Source organism: Epinephelus moara, chromosome 3, assembly GCF_006386435.1.
Source record: "Epinephelus moara isolate mb chromosome 3, YSFRI_EMoa_1.0, whole genome shotgun sequence".
NCBI classification, from domain to species: Eukaryota; Metazoa; Chordata; class Actinopteri; order Perciformes; family Serranidae; genus Epinephelus; species Epinephelus moara.
In genome coordinates this window covers 5,326,218-5,346,669 of record NC_065508.1, presented here as the reverse complement: position 1 = coordinate 5,346,669, position 20,452 = coordinate 5,326,218, and the positions used below count along the sequence as shown (strand labels likewise).

Below are 20,452 nucleotides of genomic sequence, written 5' to 3'. Positions count from 1 at the left end.
GGATTTGTTTTTTTCATTGATATAAAAATTTATATAAAATACAGGCACATAGGAGGACATGAAATGATGGCAAATCTGGATAGCCCACATTGCTGAAAAAAACAAGATATAGCATGTGTATGTAGCCTTTATAATGACTGTGATATGAGCTTAAAAGTAAAGGCAGTAAAAATACCCCAAAAAGGCCTAGGGCCCATAGGGTTAAAAAGGTACCGAAATAAGGTACCGTTTGGTACCGGTACCACATTCCAGATACCGGTACTGGTAACGTATCGGTTCAATATCAGTTCCCAACCCTACTACTGGGTGACCTTACAGTCTTGGAGAGGTGTTTTTTAAGGTCCAGTTCACAATCAATACCATTCTGTCGACTCTCTGGCCTTTCAGTTTGCCGTGCAAATGGAGGTCCATACTCTACATTTGTTTCTGACGCTATTCCTTAATCTACTGATATAAAACAACAGATATAATGGAATCATTTCTGATTCAGGTTACTGCCCAAAGACGAGAATCACCACATTATTCGAGAGCATGTGAACACACCAGTGTTTAAATAGACACAGCAGAGTGAGTGAGACAAACATACAGTCGAGCAACCTGCCTTAGGTAAAATGGTTCATCTGCTATGGACGCTTAAACTGTTCCTTCTTTCCAGTGAAGCTTTTCTGATTGTAATAACCGGATCGTTACTGCTCTGCAGCCAGACAGGCGATGTGAAAAACATGCTGCTTTGTCTTCTGTACACATAAACACGCACAGCTTTTATCTCATATGCACAAAGCCCACAGCAGACTGCCTTTAAATGCCGCAGACTCCAAGACTACGCAGGCTCCACGCATCAAACCATACTGCTGGAAGAAGAAAAAACAGAATAATCTCTCCAGAAAAAACTACACTGGTGCGTTTCCCCTCAGAAGGATAAATTCATCATAGGTCAGGTACTGTGGTCAAGTACACAGAGTTTTTCAGCATGGAGAAAGGAAACACATTCGCCCAGCCAACAACAAAAAAAACTGAACACAGCAAAGCCGATGGAGGTGAAGAAGAGTGCAGGTCCATTTATCAGCCAGCAGTTAATAACATGCTCTCAATGGAGACTTAATCAGGAACATTTTACAGTCCAGAAATTCATCTGATGATGTAACAATAACAGCAGTTAACAGTAGGTGACCTTTAATTCCTACTCCATCAAGATTACCAACGGCCGATAATAAGGAGTACAAGGGTCAGAGTCAATGTTCAAATCTGCAACATACAGAGTTATTAAATGAGCACAAGATACAGAGGAGTTGGACAATCTGTGTGAAACCATTCAGCTAAATTCTATTGATTTACTCTGTATCTTCATGTTGGACATAAAGCATACTGTTCAAGCCAAGTGGCCATTTGGAACGGCTACAACACTTTTGATTTCCAGTGTGGTTCGACAACACATCACACCAACTAGCTTTCTTAGACTATCCAACATACAAAACTGAAAACTAGAATTACTGCCTCATGGTTGAAATTCATGTCTATCCAGACTCATACAATATACAGTATGTAGTGAAGCCTTTGAAGAAATTAAAAAGGTAAGAATTATATTTTTGGGCACAATGTGGATGCTTCACACACATCTGCAACCTGGCAGCACAGGAGCTCTATACAATCAGCACAGTTTCAGGGTAGGCATCCAAGATTAGTGTCATCAATTCGGTATTTGACTAAATGTCTCCCCTTCTGGTTCTGAGATATAGAACGATTCTCAGAACATCATGATGAAACAGTGAAGCTGACCTTTGCCAAATTTGAGGAGGTTCCCTCTAGGCGTTCCTCAGATATCGCGTTCACCAGAATAGAACAAATTGACGACCCAAAACTATAATACCTCGAGCCATGGCGGTCACTGGCACCAAGGCATGAAAACATGATGTCTCAGAAAAAATAGTTGAACTTTTTAAATGGATACTGCAGTGATTTTGAATATTAAGTTGGAGAGTGGGGAGCTCCCATAAGACAGATTCTTTTTTAAAGAATGGTTAAAATCTAAGCAGGAAAGCTGGGATATCCTGACTTTTATCCCCTAAGTACAGTTAAGCTTAAACAAAACTGCATGCTACAATTCCTCCAACTCAAAACCCTCCATGCCTGGTAAAGCTTCACATCTTTGAAACTCCACATCCCAAATTTGTAATACAGGATTTCTGTTAAAATTTGATGTCTTAAGCCAAATCTGAGATAGCCCTGATGACATCACCAGGAGGTCATTTAGTCACTCAAGAATGTTCCTTTCAAAGACACTGAAGACATTATACAACTCTTGTCATAGCTTGACTAGCTGTGATAGGTAAACTGATATTCATGTGTTAAATTGGTGGAGTGCACCTTCAAAACAAAAGGTCACAACACATCTAAGGTAGCATTAAATTATCCTGGATAAAGGATAACATTTTAAAAACAAAAACAATGAAATGGGAATCCATCCATCCATTTTCATCTGCTTATCTGGGGTCAGCAGGCCAAGCAAAGCACCCAAGACTTCCCTCTCCCCAGCAATGCTTTCCAGCTCCTCCAGGGGGACCCCAAGCCATTCCCAGGCCAGATGAGATATAATCCCTTCAGCGTGTTCTGGGTCTGCCCCGGGACCTCCTACCAGTGGGACGTGCCCGCAACACCTCTAATGGTGTTAGAGGTACCCAAGAGGCTTCCTGATCAAGCGCCCGAACCACCTCAACTGACCCCTTTCAAACGACAGCGGCTCTACTCCAAGCTCCCTCCTGATGTCGGAGCTCCTTCCCCTATCTCTAAAAGGGGATTTATGGTGGTGCGTTGACCCTACGCACTTAGCCTACGCACGTCGCTTATGCCGTTGTGAGCATTTTTACTTCTGCTGTGGTGTGTCTGTGTCACTCTGCAGTTACACCTCCAAAACACTAGTCGGCGGCAGAGGTTTCTGTGTAGTGCTGTAAAGTATAGTTGATTCAAAACACACATTAAACACAGCTTAATAGAGACAATTTGAAACACAAATGTGATACACAAATTGGCTTCACTACAACTCGCAGCATTCACAGACAAACACTTGTCTTTATCTGGACACATTTTCCCCACAAGTACAACATGCTAACGTTATTAGCACAAGCCTATGGCATTTTACATTGTATTGATTGGCCGAGCGGCCGGCGATCTTTCCCTCTTCTCATATGAAGCCAGGATCAATCCCTAAGGATAAGTCCCTAAAGGATAAGTCACACACAAGACTTAACATGCTGTTTTAGTGGAAGCTTTACTGTCTCCACAATTTATTGTTTCTCATTTGTGAACTAAAAGTAAATACAAGCTCAGTTTCCCCTGAGGGAAATGGTGTCAGGTCTGCGTCACTGCGACAAGTAGGCCTAGTTACAATTCTGGGGAGGTGCACGTTAGCCTACGGCGTAAGTTACAACGTAGGCTCAAAATCGACGTGGAGCCTACGTCATAACCTACGCGTCGATTCAACGCAGAACTATAAATTACATGTAAGGCTGAGCCCAGCCACCCCACGGAGGAAACTCATTTCGGCCGCTTGTACCCACGATCTCATTCTTTCGGTCACTACCCAGAGCTCGTGACCATAGGTGAGGGTTGGGACATAGATGGACCAGTAATTCAAAAGCTTTACCACGACAGTCTGGCACAGGGCCCGCATCACTGCAGAAGCTGCACTAAACCACCAATCCATCTCACGCTCCATTCTACCTTCACTCATGAACAAGACCCCAAGATACTTGAACACCCTTGCTTCAGGCAGTAACTCCCTCCCAACCCACACGGGGCAGACCACCGGTATCCACAGTAGGGTAAAAATTCCACTTCACAACTGCAATAAGGTCCCGCTCCTGCTCACAGTTTCACATTGAAGTGCACAGTGCTGCCAACATATGCTGGCTATTATTAAACTGGTGCAAAGACTGCATGTTTCAGATTTTGTGCAAACACAAATTTAATCCGCAGCCCAATGTTCCTATCTGACCCAAGGTTAATGTGACTGTGAAGCAGATTTATGCAAAAAATAGGCCTACTTAAGGATGCATCTTATTCTCTGTGAGGCTCAGCACTGTGAAGCACAGAGCTGGCCTTAAATTGGCGTCCTGGGATTAGCTTAATCATCTGAGCATAAAAAAAAGCAGCTCCATAACCCACGTGGCTGTAATTAAAAGCCTGACTCCTCGCTCCGTATCCACAGGCTGTCTGCTGCACCTGTCCCTCATTTGGCTCCTTGCACTGATCTGGGGCAGCAGATCCCTGACAGGCATACAGAGCAGCCACTGCACGCGCTCAGTCTGTGCCGCAGCCAGCAGCGAGTCAACGTCTGCCTTGTGTGAGGAACCTGGGGAGGAAACGCTCTCCAACAAAGTCAGCCTGTGAACAAACACCTCTTTTACCCGCTCACTCTGCCTTTTTCTCCTGAGGTGTTTCATCCCCTCCCTTCCTCCCTTTCTCTCCCACCTCTGAGTGATAAAGTGCAATGACTTAAGTCTGCAGCGAGTAACTCCACTTGTCTTTGCAAATGACTTTCATCCCTCAGTCTCCCTCGTTTCCAGAGGCTTAACACGTTAAAGATAAAATCTCATTTCCCAGTCTGGCAGCACAGCTAGCCCACAGCTCAGTGAGACTGCATCAGGTACTGACGTAACGGCTTGTCCCCTGATCACAAAATCCTGGACGTATGTGATATAGTGTCCCTCTACATAATCTTACGGTGATAAAATCCCATATAAATATTAACTAATTTTTACTGTACTCTTACATACCTGAACATGTGTTTAAACATTTCATTCTAAGTATTAAAAACTGTTACTCACCAGGATGAGATGGACTAATCACATAACTATGTGAATTTGAACAAGTCTGTATCTGACATATTGCTATCAGAAACATGCTATGATATTTCACACAACATTGACTATATTTACTGTGCACTAATATTCCACTATTATTCAGAATATGACGATATTCTGGATTTGATACAGGCCATGTACACAGCATATTCCAATTGGATATTCACAACAAGGCCTTTTACCCAGCGAAACATTTTCCAAGTAAGTAGAGATGCACCGATCCAGCTTTTTCAGTTTTGATTCCGATCCCGATGCTGTGGCTTTGAGTATCAGCCGATACCCGATACCAATCCGATACCTTTCGATGTAGAACAGAAAAGACTAGAGGCATCAGGCATTAATGACTACACAGTTCTTTTCTAAGATAAAATGAAACAAGATGAAACAGATTAATGCAATAATGAACTATTTATTTTTAACAAAAATAACCAATTGTGCAACAGCATTTGAAATAGTGTGAAATAGGATCGCCTCAGGTATAGGTTGCATTTTTCGATACCCGATCCATCTATTTTGATGATATCGGGGCTGATATTCGATCCACATATCGGATCGGTGCATCCCTACAAGTAAGATATAGGATATTCTGAGAATCCACAGAGCTTTTGTGCAGAGACTGTGCAAAAGCTCTGTGGATTTTACATAATCCAACTCACCAACAGTTTCCAAGGCCAGGGTAAAGATGCATGCCCGAAATAAAACCCCACATTTCTGGTCAGAAGAGGAAACACACCTACTTCTAAACATTATGAAAGACTTGGATATTCACAGGGTTCTGGATATGGGCAAATAGCAAAATGACATAAGTGGCTCCAGCCGTTCCTTTTTCCCTATCTGGACATGATAAATGGCATGTTAATCAGAGTATGCATGGCTGCATGTAAACAGTATATTACTAGAATATTCATTTCCATTAGCCAAGTAAACAGCTTAGTAGGAATATTGTCTAAGGAAAAGAAATAAGGGTAAAAACTGGAGTATTTTATGCACGTAAACGTAGTCATTCATTTGTTTGTATCAGCCCCTGCCCAGGGCTGTGTATTGCCAAGAATGGTATCACGATACGATACGATACGATACGATACGATACGATACACTATGATACGATATGGCATACGAATCCAATTTTAGGAAATCTGTGAAAGTATAAGGAACAGACCACTATATGCATAAAAGAGTTTAAAGTTTTTACAGTCTGAACAAAGGAATTAATATTTGCCTCTATCAGTGAAAACAATTACGTTTAAAGTGCCTGCAGGATTCTTTAGGTAACCATATTCAGGAAAAAGAAATGTTAAGAATAAAAATCTGTGGTGTTTTTGGGGAATCAATACAGTATCACTACACATAATAATGCAATATGAAAGTGTATTTTTAGTGTATTTTTTATATTTTCTCACCCCCTACCTCTGCATGATCGCATTTCCACGAGCATATGAGAAAACTGTCTAATTTTGTAATGTGTCAGGGCTAACACAACGCTACCTTTACAGAGGTTTGACTACACAGCTAACAACAAGCTTAGTACACACACAGCTAACAAAGCACAACACTCACCAGCAACATTTTGTTGTGACAGTTTCTGACTGACATATTGTCCAGCTCAGGATGACCATTACACCAGCGACAGTGACGACAACAGTGCCTTTTCAAGTAGAAGCTCTGGGAGTGGCCGAACAAAGAAGCAGGAGCACTCTGGAAAAAAGATACTGAGTGCATCGCCTTTAATCTAGCAGGTCGCATGCGGCTGCATACGTTCTTACCTCATTGGGAACAACTAAAAAAACCACTGGCACTCAGAGACAAAAAAAACAAAAATGCTGTGGACATTCAGCCAGAGGGCTGCAACTAATGATTCTAATCATTATTGATAAATCTTCTGATTGTTTTCTTTTTTAATCAATTAATCATTTTGTTAATAAAGTGTCATGGGATACTGAAAAATGCTTATTTTTCAAAACAGGATTTAATTCAGGAGTACAAGCAAATATTTTGTCAGCTTGTTTCCCTTCCAATTTCCTTTTCAGATTCACGACAAGCTTTGCCAATTCCTCTCTGTCCTCACATAATCCTCTCTCATGTTAAACACTGACAGGCAAAAATTGAGAGGTCATCCTTGCAGCGATATAAGACTATTTTTACAAAAACATGACATGCAGCACTCTGCAGCGTAATAAACTCTAATGAACTCTCACAACTGTTATCATAAACTGTGTTAAATTGTCTTAATCCTACTCTCACAGCCTCTCTAATTGCTCTGAACCTCACAGGATTCATAGAGCTGATGTGATTTTCTTAATTGCAGAGAGCCCCCATTTCCCTCACTTGTTTGCCCTCATAAGGAAATTCACTGCAGACTCAAATTATTCCCAATTCCTAAACACGCCTTGAGGAGTCTCGCTTTTTCTTCCAATCCTTGTGCGTGTGTGGTGCAATCCGCAAGAGCGGTTTTTGCGAGGGCAGCCTAAATCCACTCAATTTCAATTTTGTTTCTATGCTCTTTGGACTCGCACTTCCTGTAGGTGCAGCCTTGAGGTCCCCGAGCGTTCTCAAATCACTGCCTGCTATTGGCATGAAACATCATTCCCTCTCTCCCACATGATGTCAATAGAGCAGAAAGGAGAGATTTTTCACAGAACCACGGGCTAAACTCTTATTCAACTTTAATGTTTATCAGAATAGCAACAGAGAGGAAACAGACAGGGAGCTGCAGGTCAAACAGTTCGACACTGCCAGAGTGCCAAGGAAAAGCATCGGAATCTGGGACATTTAGATGACTTTATATGTCTGGTTTGGCCCAGTTCCTGGGATTTACTTCTCATGATGAGAAACATGTCAACTCATTCTTCTTAAAATCCAATTGCGGAGTAAACTGTTATAGGAGAAACTATTAATTCACCCAGTTACAGTACATTATTTGTCAAGAGGCTGCATAATGAACACCGACAATTTTATCAATATCTACAGGATGAGTTATGGGAGTTTTTCCTCCCAGTCTGTTGCTATGAAAATATTAGCTTTTCTTATTATAACAATGTAGGCTGCAAAGCAAATTAGTCCATGAAATGATTTCATTGGGTCCAATCATGTCTCAGCACACTTGCAGCCTAATTATAGCCAACATGTGTTCTTCAAAAGGTTTTGAATAGATATAAAGTAAATGAATAAAGCATCAAGGGTTTGTTTATTTTCCCTCAAAGGGACAAATGTCAGACTTTCAGTGTTGTTTTTTTCGGGCCTGTGGGAGCCCTGGAGGACAGGGGGGTCAAACAAATATGTGATTTGCATTGTGACTGTGGGGAAGGAATACATCACAAGCCGACAGCCGGGGAATTCAAAATCAGACTGAAGCACTGGGGGTATTTATTTAGAAAACCAGTTTATTCTGGAGTAATAATTTGCCTGGCATGCTGCGGTTCAACAAGCTGTGACTTCTGGGGCAGAAATGAGAAATTAAAAGATACAATATTTTTTCAGCTGGGATTTCACCTTGTCCTCAGATGTTCTACATAGATGTCCTTGTTTACTTTGAGCTCTGCTCATTAATAAGAACAGGCTGTCGCTGACCGACCTTCTACCGGCTCTAAAAGCAGCATATATAAGCGCGTGTATGTGAGTCAGGGAGTGTACTGTACATGTGTCAGAGGGGAAACGCACAAGGTCCTGCCGTGATGAATGAACAGTAATCCAGCCTACAGTGTGTGGCTCATAAATGCAGCCTCCAGTGTACAGAAGCCTGTATGATTCTCATTTCTCTGTGACAGGGCCGTGAATCTCAGCCAAGTTTCCTTTCAAGAGCACACTTTATCTTCTGGACTTTTATCAGAGCTGATTACATCCAGTTCGCAAGAGGAAAATCCACCGGCAGGTTGCCCAAAAATGGAACCTGACGTGGGAATAGGCTACATATATCCCACATACCCTATATGCAGAATATACGTAGTCTAATCTATACTTTCTGCATGGTCCTCTTGATTGGGCCGAACCCACCTTGAACAGTTCAGACTTGCTTTTTATCCAAATTCCTACAATTCCTTAGCAATTAACCTGTTGATTATTTTTCATATAGTTACCTATCGTGTTATCAGAGCCCAAAGTGATGGCTTTTTTGCACTTTTTTTAATTGCCTGAGTAAAGCAGCATATCCTCACATCTGAGAGGCCTGTAACTGCAAAGATAAATTATTGATTAATTTTCTCAGTCGATTGATGAATCAATAATTCATGGCAGTATTTGCTTCAAAGCAAAATCCAGACTTGGTTACCTTTGGCTGAGAGGCTTTGACAGCGAAGCAGCTGTAGGAAGAGCTGAGCTGAGTCACTGGAGGCAGCTTAGCTTAGTTTTGCTGGATTTTAACCCCATGGTTAGAAGTTAGTCAAAGTATGGCCATTATTCTAACATCTTTCACCTCACATTTACTGCATGAACTTTATAGGAAAAGAAGCTCAAACCTCCGATAACACAGTCACATCAGCAACAGTACAGGAACATATCTGCCATGGTTAAAAAATCAGGTTTTAACTAAGTAGTAGTGCAGTGGTTCCCAAAGTTAGAGTGTCTAATACGAACAGTATTAGACACTAGTAACAGTCTAATATGACCTTGTGAACAATGGAAGCATTTAACCAAATACAATCCATACTTTTAATTCATTGTTCAGTTTAATATTTGCAGCAACATAGCCTGCTGACGTCTGCCAGCTCAAAACACGAGGCTCACCCATCACGGTGGAACATGTTTGAAATATTTCAGACAATAAGAGGCTCAACTGATCTTACAAATAAAGTGATGGCACCCCTGCCTGTTTAATTAAAACTAGATGGGAAAACTGAATGCTTTGGGGAGATAGCGTGAATGCTTTTGCAACGTTTGCCAAGCCTTTGTCAGGACATGCATGCGTCTCTGCCACTGCAGACACCAACTGGGTTTCCATCCAAATGTAGCACAAATTTCAACCAAATCTGCAAAATAAATTGTGATGGTACGCTCTGTTCTATCCTCTAATGTTATGCAAATATTGGGAGGTGGTTCATCGAGATAAGCAGTGGGTAGTGCCAATTCTCCAGTCAGGTGGCACTGCAGGGAAGGGCGTATTGAGATGATGTAATTAAAAGAGCACCAGTCAAACTTAAAACAATGGAAAAAATGGATGTATAATGACGGAGAGCACACTGGACAATGGGAATAGAAAGTTTTAAACAACCAAGAACAACCTATGTGCTCTTGGAAGAGTTCTGGTAACAGCTCTGTGAGCATAAGCGTGCTAAAAGCCATCCAGAGACGATGCAGAGAGCTTGCGGTGGTCTATGCAATGACAGGATGTCATGACTGTACGTCATCATTTATTCACTGAATCTGTTTCCAAAGAGCTTAGTCACAATTTACCTTTTATCGATGCACCATCCTTTCCACCTGCCCCGAGCGTAAGACCTTTTTTGTAAACGATTTTTTAAAATTTTTTGGTTTCAAAATGTTTTCAGGGGTTTTTTTTATGCACAAATTGAAACATGCATAAAAAGAGGTGGGTGTAAATGCACCTTCTCCAGTTAGCTGGGCAGCACAGCAGGCAGAAGGTCAGACTATACGGCCTCTTTTTTAATTCTACCCGCTGCTCTCATCTTCTCTCACCTCCACTTAACCTGAGCTGCTGGAGCAGGCAGGAGGAAGCCGAGCCACCTCTGCTTCAACAGGCTTCCTTAATAAGAGACGGGAAATGTGCAAATTACCTTTCTGTCACTGTCACGGTGGGGAGGCTTGGAGGCAGCTGATGTTTGCTAGAGCAGTGTGAAATACTCATTGAGGCACCGTATGCATGAGCACATGATTATAGCTTACACTACTACTATATCACTGTATTAGATACAGCTGTGTTAGCACGGTACAGAGGGTCAGCCCCTCAGAGAGAGAGGTACTGTTGTTGTGCTTAGGTCAGGCCTGTACCTGCATATCAACATCTGAGGATCTACATCTTTTGTTCGATCAGCAAGTTGTGAACAATAAAGCCCTAGTGACAAGTTACCACCGCGGTAGCAGACAATGGCTGTCACAAAGCAGGCGTGTATGGTGTTTGTAAGCTAATGTGCAGGGTTCTTTATGGCCTCCAGCCTGAAATAAAAACCGCCAATAGAAATTTAACATTAATATTTGGGAGGAAAGTGCAGAAGCCCTATATCACACAGCAAAGGCCACATAATGTGTGAGGCAACTGACCAGAATAGTTAGTATATTCATCACAAGACAAAATGTGTCAGACTCAGCTCAGGTGATGACAGCTGACAACAATCACATTGTCCGTTAGCTTTGCAAGGAATGAATCAGAGCAGCACGTTCAAATGAATCCGCTCCTCATATAATCATTGGTTTTTCACCAATGAAGGTTTTAGATTTTGGCCTTTAGGGCCCAGATGCCCAATTTCTGAATCCTAGGACAGTGAAGGAATGGCCCATTTTACTGTCTCTGATTGGCTTACCCTAACCCTAACCATTCCTATTCCTTTTGCCTTAACCTAACTGAGTACGAGTACTAGCCAATCATATGGAGTGTAGGGCAGGTCATTCCTTCACTACCCCAGGTTTTGCAAATTTCCCACCCAGACACACCGAACCAACATCAAGGAACTAGTGACAGTAAAGCCAGATTGTTGTATTGCCTCTCATCATGTGTGTCTCAGCCAAAAAGTTGCACCTGAACACAACACAAAGACTACAGCCAGCAACCAACTAGCACGTACGTTCTGTGCCTGTTTGAGAGGAAGTAACTCTGCATACTAGCAGGCAGCGCTAGTAAGTTTTCGGCATTGAAAGAGGACAGACTGGACAAATTCACAATGCTAGTTAGCCAGTTAGAACATTAACAGCTCAACCAAATGTGGAAAGAACAAATTATATTTACTGTGCGCTAGCAAACAATTACCCAAACAATTCCTAAACGTTTCTGCTAAAGAGCACAATGGCTAAAACCATCATCTTACCTAATATCACAAGTTTGTTTTGATGCCACGGCCTCTTGACTCTTGGCTGTTTATCTGCTTTCCTCACTTCTGTTTCTCGTCTCGTCCACCGAGCTGAACAGCCAATCACAGTGATTTCACTCTCTGACTCAGATTCAACATCCTGAATTGCCAAATAAAACCAACAAGGCCCAAACAGTGTCAACGGTACAGAACACACACCGCCAAAACTAGGGCACCAGTCGCTCAACAATGGCCGACCGTCAACTTGGTGTGTCAAGGCCCTTAAATAAACAGAAATAAAGATGGCTGCTGAACAAGTTAGTAGTTATTGCCAGTTGTCATCTTTGTTCATGAATGAAACTGAGACTAGGGGTGGGAATCTCTAGACTCCTCAGGATTCGATTTGATCACGATTTAGAGGGCTAAGATTCGATTATAAAACAATTAGCGATGCATTTTGATGCATCAAAATACTGTATTTGTAGTTAGCCATAACTTAAAAACTGATGAATTTACTTGCATACCCCTGGTCAGTCAGATTGTATTTATCTGTAGTTGCTCACACAAATCCATTGTGGGACATATATATGGGATATATACATGCTGACTTAGAGTCCAGTGTTTCCGTAGTGTAATATTTCAGCAGAAACAGTATGCAACTCACGTTCTCTTGAATAATATATGGCCCAAATCCTTTTCATTATAAAAAGTTAACTGCATTAATGAATTAATAAATTTGAAAGCATCTCACAAATCTCCTGTGTGTATAAGAATATGAGGGGGAGGCAGAGTGCTCCAGGGCGGCCGCTGTGTTGTTATTTACGTTATGCCAGCAGCGGAGTGCGTGCAGCCTCACTCTCCGTTATCTCCGGTGAAAGCCAAGAAGCTGAGCAGGCCGGGCGAAGGTGTTTTTAAGGTGAAACAGACTGAGCAGAGTTATTTTCTTCAACACAGAGGTGTTTTTAAGGTGAAACAGACTGCAACTGCCGTCTTTAGTGACGATGAATTACATGGTCATTCTAGCCTTTCCGCGCTGCAGACCTCATGGTCAAGATCTGCCTCTTTCATTGCGTCAACATCATGTTATAATGAACATTTAGATAATCGATTATTGACATTTGTAAATCGATGGCGAATTGTCAATTGTCCACTATAATTGAGACGCACCTTGTTAGCCTCAAATGTTTGTCTTCCTGTTTTGGGCTGAACTCTCGCTTTAAAGGCTCATTTATTGGAGCAAGTTGGCCTCAATTCAGCCTGCCTGTCTCTTATCAAACTCTTCTGGAGGTTGACAGCTGTTATCACAGTTTGCTAATATGTAACAGGCTTTTCCCGGCCTTGTACATGTCCTTTAATCCCATTCATAACATCTCTTGTCATTTAAGATATCAAATCCAAACTTGAGCTGAGAAAAGTAATCCACGGAGAAGATTTAAGCTGGCTTTATCATTCCCACAATTCAGCCTGCAAATTAGCTTTAGCTGCCGATAACAACGACACATGGAAAACATCAGTGTGGGCTTTTGATGGGGATTTGTCAACATTTGCAGACTAAATGATGAATTGATAATGAAAAGAATTGTTTACAGAGCTATTGCATACGTTATTCCAGTTTTATTCTACTAAAAGAGACACATGCAACAAACATTTTATGAGACAGGCTCTAGCTAACGCATCAAAACAGAACTCTGCTTCCTTACTTCATTTCTAAAATGTTTCCAGTCAAGCAAGTTTGCTGAACTTTGGACAAACACCATCGCCATCCAAAATTCACATTAACATACATGCACATACACACACAGACACACACATACCATCAGTGAAAGCCTCCATTCAGCAGATCGCCTCATTTGAATTAGAGGAGCTACTATTGTCTGCCAAATAGGCTCCGTTTTGGTGAGATTTTCCAGTTTCTATGTGGACCAACAAAACAACACACCCAGCTCCCGCTTGTGCCTCACAGTTATTCATCTTTTTTACTCTACTTTTAAAAAGATCATTGCATTCAATTCAAGCCACAGCTCCCATTCTCCTTAAAAAATAACCAGAAGTTGAACCATGAAAACCCCAACCCCTATAACTTTGTTCCAGAATCCTTTAAAACTCCTCTGTCCTGCTGGTACAGATATATTCTGTCTCCTGTTCAGACAAATTGATTTTAAACCTATTTTACAAAGTCCAACTTGACCACAAAGCATGTTAAACCAAAAAACAATGGAAACAGGACTTGGCTCTTCTCCTTGTTTGTGTCGAATGTAACAAGAAAAATATAAATACATTACTAGATATTAACCTAATATAGTAATGAGAGAAAATAGCATTTATATAGATAAATGAACCTAAAACTAAACTGTAGTTCCAGATGTTTCCCACAAGATGAGCAAATCAGTGAGTGTGTTTACATGGACAGTTTAATTACCTTTTCATTCGGAATGAAAGTTCATTCCTATTAAAAGTGATCTTGTAAACACCTAATTCGGAATGAAAATGGCCAATGCGATTGATAATTCAATCCGATGTAAGAGGCTGGTATATTCTGTTTCAAATTCCCAATGAAAGAATTTCTCGAACTTGTACTCATTCCTCTTTAAGTTCATTACGGTCTTTCTGCGCATGCTTATTTCCTTGCCCTTCTGGCGCGATGACGTATATAATGCACATAGCAACGAGCTGAGATAGAGCAGTCGGACTCGTTGCACTCACCGCTTTCCATTCGCCAAAGCACGGTCTTCTATCTCCCTTCTTTGACCTTCTACCTCCCTTCTCCTCCTCAACAGACGAAGCATTAGCAGAACAAGGTTGTTGTCGAACTGCTGCTTCAAGAATATAAGCAAAACAAGCCCGAAAAAGGCACTAAGAACGGCGTCGTCAAGCATCTTGTTATCCGGAACGAGGACTACTACTACGTATCCAATCAGAAACCTTCCCTGCCCCAAACCTTGCGCAGACCCAAATACAGGCGATTAAAAGGCGATTAAACTGATCTCCTGTGTAAACCCTCATTCTGAATGAATATTTCTCATTTAAACTACCTGGAAAAACTTTAATTCCGAATGATATCATTCAGATTTATTTCATTCTGAGATTGAAACAGGGTTTATTTACAGTTAGAAATGCTTCACCATACAATTTAAACATGATTTTGTGTCTACAATTAATATGTTAATGTTTCCATATTCACATTATTTTACCCCAGTATGACAAACTCACAAACAAAGAAATGCATAGTTGAAGCAAATAGTTAATTTACAGGTGCAATAAGTTCATAAGTTCACTGGCAGATAGGTAGATAGATATCCCGCCACCTGTGGTCTTTTTTTTAGGAGCTAACGCCATATGTTATACACTCAGACCTCCAGGGCTTTTAATAAAACAGATATACCGCCCCCACTTAGCCTGATATTTTTCTACAGATTTATTTCATTTCGAATGAGAAGCCATCATGTAACCGCACCCAATAACACTTTAGCTGCTAATTCAGTTTAGATGAATAAATAAAACACATTTTGACAACATTGACACAATCTTATTCTATTTTTTATCATACTGGTTGTGGGTAGTTTTTGTTCCAGCTAAATGAGTCTTTAAGGATTTCTGATATTCTTCTAAAACAGCAGCAAGCGTCGCTTAAAAATGTAACTTATACTGACTCGTGAGTAAAACAATGTCTTACCGCTGTAAGGGAGTTGAAAATGTTTGACTTGGTGTCACAATGACTTGACCAAGACTCATTTTTCTACACAAAATGACTTGTATCATCAAAAGAAATAATTAATTCAAGAATCTTTCAACCACTAAATGACCATTTGTGTAACAGTTTGCTGTGCCCTGTTACTTTGAATTAGTGAAGAAAACTTTGTTGTTGTTTTTTTACATGCATCCATGGAAAATGGCAAAACATCCATTTACTAACTCTCATACAACTCGTGCAGTATAATCCAAGTCTCATTTTTGCAGTCGCATCCTCAGTACTCCCCAAACACATGTATTTTTGCTATAATAAATAAATACATAAAAAAATAAACTTGACTAATAGTGAAACATATCCATGCTCTCTTTAAAGTCTGACTCCAAAACTATGATTTTTAAGCAAAAATGCATGTGTTTAAGACTTGGATTCAACTGCACAAGTCACGTGAGAGTTTGTAAATGGATGTTTTGATGTAGTTTTGCTGTTGTTACATGTGGTCTCCAATCAGTCAATACATAAATATGTTCCCCGTTTTCCGTGGAGGCATGCAAGAAAAACTTTCCCTCACTAATTCAAGGTAACACAGCGTGAATCATTGATTTACAAATGGTAATGTGGTGGGTGAAGTGTTCCTTTAAGTTATCAAGTTACGGAAAATAAAAGCTAATTTTAATGATCAACAAATACAAATACAAACAAATAATACCAGCATCTCAAATGTGAGGATTTGCTGCTGTTTGAGGTTTTAGTTTATGTCACTGTAGTTGGAAAATCTTTGGATTTTGTATTGTTAGTTGAGGAATGTGACCTCAGACCTCACCTTCAAGCTCTGGGAAGGTTTGCTGACAGTCTATAAACTCAATACGTAATCATAAAAGGCATAAGCTGATTGATTAGTAGTGTAAATAAACATTAGTTGCAGCCCTATGTGCTTATAATAACATACCACTTCCACACATAGGGGGCTTTAAACTTCCATGCAAAGAGAAGATGACTACATGGGGGGCACAGTCTGACTCGACAAAACACTGTGGCCAAAAAAAGCACCCGCTGTTAAATCTGAGCCGATGACCACGTGAATACATAACCACGAAAACTGACCCTTTGCTGCACCTTTGCAACTGTGTATGCTGACGTCTGTCAACCTGTGAACGCAGCACTGCCAGCTTCACATTTTTTGACAACTTCCTGAAGTCAGTGTTATTGTAACTTACTGCGACGCCCAGCTTCGGCTTAGCTACGTGGCTCCCTATTCACCCGAGCCGCTGTAACTAATGACCTGCCATGCTTGCACAGTGCTAAAAGGAGGTCCATTTTGTAAATCACATCACACACTCACTCACACACACACTCACACAGTATGGGAATGTAAAGGTTGGTGGTATTGGGGGGGGTGAACCGTTGAGGCGAGCACAGAAGCACGGGGAAGTACGCAGCGTTTCAATATCTGCTCCCACTGCAGCGAACAAACTAACATTTGAAGGGTTTCAGGCGGATCTCGCCACGGTTGGTACACGGCGAGGCAGCCGACGACCAGCGGATAGACCGTGGAGACCTCCCCGCCACAGTGAGCCACCCGCGGCCGAGCTCCTTACCTGTATCTGGGGGATGCCGCCTGGTCCGTCCACTGTGTCGGGCGAGTTGTCGAAGACTCGGTCCCTGTACAAAGACCACAGCCCGACGTTGGGGAGGAAAAGAAGAGCCGCTATGAGCAGCCCGGCGAACTGCAGCAGCCTCTTCTCCTTCCGCCTCATCTCTCCGGGAGAAAGCGTGTGAAGCAGCGGCGGTGGAAACTAGCGAGCCCCGTACCCCCGCTTTTCCAAGCGGAGACAACTTTCACTCTGACTGGGGGACGGACACCGGCGCTGTGACGCTCCACAGCTGCAAGCTCCGCCGCTAGGGGGAGCGAACCACTGCACTAAAGCCGGAGCGGGGGTGAGGAGCTGGGGGTTCAGCCAAAAGACCACTTTCCCCCCTTTTTAAACTGGAAATTAACATCTCTTAAAAAAAGATTAAATTCCCATGTGTAACCACAGTCAGTAGATTACACACAGCGAGAGCAAAGTGAAACTAAATCATCATGGAAAGTTCTATGGGCAGCTGACGACTTGTGCCGCCTTCACATGCACCTCGGAAATAACACGAACGATGTTTTCTAGGGGCATAATAACCACCTGTATAGGCTACCCAGTAAATCCACCCTGGAGACTGTCAAATAAATTCATTGAAGCATGATAGCATATAGAGCCCACTTTGATTCACCTGAAGACATTGTCTCATGAATATAAATGGACACTTGTCTCAGGTGACTGGGATTATCATAAACACATCCTGCTGTCACTGTGGACTTTCCTGTCACTGCTAAAGTAAATCTGGTCACCAGTATAACAGCTCTAACTTTTAATTTTCATTTTGAGTACACAGGGCAGATCCCTTTTTTTTGGAAACTCTTAACATGCTTAATGAGTAAACAGAAGGTATGCATATCCTTTTCAAATGGCACAACACCCCTCCCACCCCCTCACAAACACCAAGGGGCCAAACTACCCAACAGGTGGCACCCCTACACAACAAAGAAAAAGAAATGACCAGTTTTATGACACATATCATGTCAAAGTTAAGAAAAAATCGGACTTAATATTAACGTAAATGCAGATGCTTCCATACAGTGCACAAGGTATAAAAATTATGTAAATCGTGATGCTGGATCACATCACACTCACCTAATCTCAAAGCAGCTGAGCACGTGAGACAGTGCTCCCCACCACTATCATCAAACACTTAAAGGGAAATTTTGGTTTATTTCAACCTGTCTCCTATCGTCCTAAATTTGTTTCAAGTGACTAGTGACATAAAAATAATAGTTAGCATGTTAGCCGTTAGCCTAGATACAGCCGGGGCGCATAGTAGCGTCAGACCTGTTAAAACGTAAGTGATGTTATTTGTCACCCATCTGTCTATATAGTATATGGATGCATGCCTTGATGTCGGGTTTGTCAGCCTGATCAAAATCTCAGAGACTTCAAGGCATTTTTATGGTCTGTGAACAGACTGTAAAATGTTTTTCAGAAAAGCGCGAGTGATCAGTTAATGCAACTCACCTGCTCGAGAAGTGTCTCTTCCTGTTGCGCCTCTTCTCTTTAACCTTCAGCTGTCTGTGAAATCTTCTGCCTGAATCATTTCTGGATCTGTTTGTGCAGTTGATTGCACGACGGCTCTTCAACATTTTAGCAGCGTTTGTGAAATTCACAAAGGCAGATGCTGACTGTGTTGTGCTTGCCACCCAGCAGGGAATAACTGTGATGACTTCTGCATTTAGTGATGTGACGTGAAAATACTCCATACAGCTGTCTCGTACAAAACCTGTAAAAGATCGTATTGTTGAGCTGATATCTCCTGCTTTTGTCATCACACCTGGCTGATTTGTGATGCATGTAAAGCGTGTGATTTGTGCAATACAAAACATGATGCTGAGAATCCGCTTTACAACACAACTTGAATGTTTAACTAAACTAAGAAAAAACATTACTGTTTTATTCAGTAAATACTAACCTGCTAAGCATGTGTTAACACACATGACATTTCAGTGGGCTTGAGCCGATTTTCATAGTCACACAGCACGACTGAAATATTTCACTCATCCAAATAAGACGTGTTGGAAATGTCATCAAAAGAAAGCTGTTGTATAGCGCACTGAAGAAGGTATTTACTGATCCAGTGAGGTCCAAAACAACAACCATCTGTTCCATCAGGTTTCTCCTGCTGCCCCTTCAACACAGCAGAGCCAGCGGGGGAGGAAATTTAGCTTAACTGTGTCTCTGATGGAAATACAAGCAGCCACTACATCTTTTTTGTGAGCAGAACAAAGCCTACTGTATGTCTGTTGGGAACTAGATGTAAGCATGTGCGAGTGCATACATCCATTCCCTACATAGGTGGAGAGATATATTGGGTTTGAACGTTAATTCTATGAGTTAGCCAAACAACCCAAAAGAAACTCTCGGCTGTTGTCTGGTTCATACGCTCCGTGCATGTGACTGTACTGTCTGTACTAGCAGGTGTTTAACACGAAACATGACACACTTAAAATGTTTATTCATTAATTTTCCAAAAAACGCTTATCCTGTTACGGGGGGGAGCCTATCCCAGCTGACATTGGGCGAGAGGCAGGGTTCACCCTGGACAGGTCACCAGACTATCACAGGGCTGACACAGAGACAGACAACTGTTCACACTCACATTCACACCTACGGACAATTTAGAGCCACCAACTAACCTGCATGTCTTTGGACTGTGAGCACCTGGAGAAAACCTACACAGACACGGGGAGAACATGTAAGCTCCATGAAGAAGGGCCCCAGCTGACCAGTAGATTCAAACCCAGAACCCTCTTGCTGTGAGGTGGCAGTGCAAACCCACACCCCTGTACTATCTTGCCTCTATTATTTTTAATCAATTTTGTGAAAAAAGCGTATTGACTTTCTTGCGAAGGCTTAACTGCATCAGCAGGTCGATACTACTACCATGTCTTATCACTAAATATGAAGCTAGAGCCAGCGGGCGACTGCTGACAGATGGTGATGTTTACATTTCAATCTTTGTATGGAAACAAACAAGAACCTGTGACATGTAATGAGTGAGCTTTAGAGGTGCTTCTTTTTGCTTTAGCTTGTGACTTTTGAATGTGGAAATAAGAATAGTATTTCTCACATTGTGAAACTTTTCCAATGAATTAGGCTTAAAACAATTAAACAGACAACATAAAAGCAAAACAAGATTAAGGTCCCATTTATACGACAACGATTTCAACTGAAAACGGTAAACTTGAGTTGCGTTTTGGCCGATCGTTTACGCGACAGCAGCGTTTTGGGTGCCTGAAAACGCAACGTTTTGAAAACAGGTTCCAGAGTGCAAGTTTTTGGAAACGGCACTGTCTCCGTTGTCATGTA

At 41.7% G+C, this 20,452-nt stretch overlaps 1 protein-coding gene across 1 annotated transcript in view; it reads right to left on the bottom strand.

The window, feature by feature from the left end:
• LOC126387853 (polypeptide N-acetylgalactosaminyltransferase 10-like) overlaps positions 1-17,385 on the bottom strand; it is a 125,268-nt gene extending 107,883 nt beyond the window's left edge. The window contains exon 1 of the mRNA XM_050040577.1: positions 17,099-17,385. Within this exon, the coding sequence (XP_049896534.1) occupies positions 17,099-17,257 (159 nt within the window). The 5' untranslated portion in view covers positions 17,258-17,385. The remainder of the gene's footprint in view (positions 1-17,098) is intronic.
• Between the last annotated feature and the right edge of the window lie 3,067 nt (positions 17,386-20,452).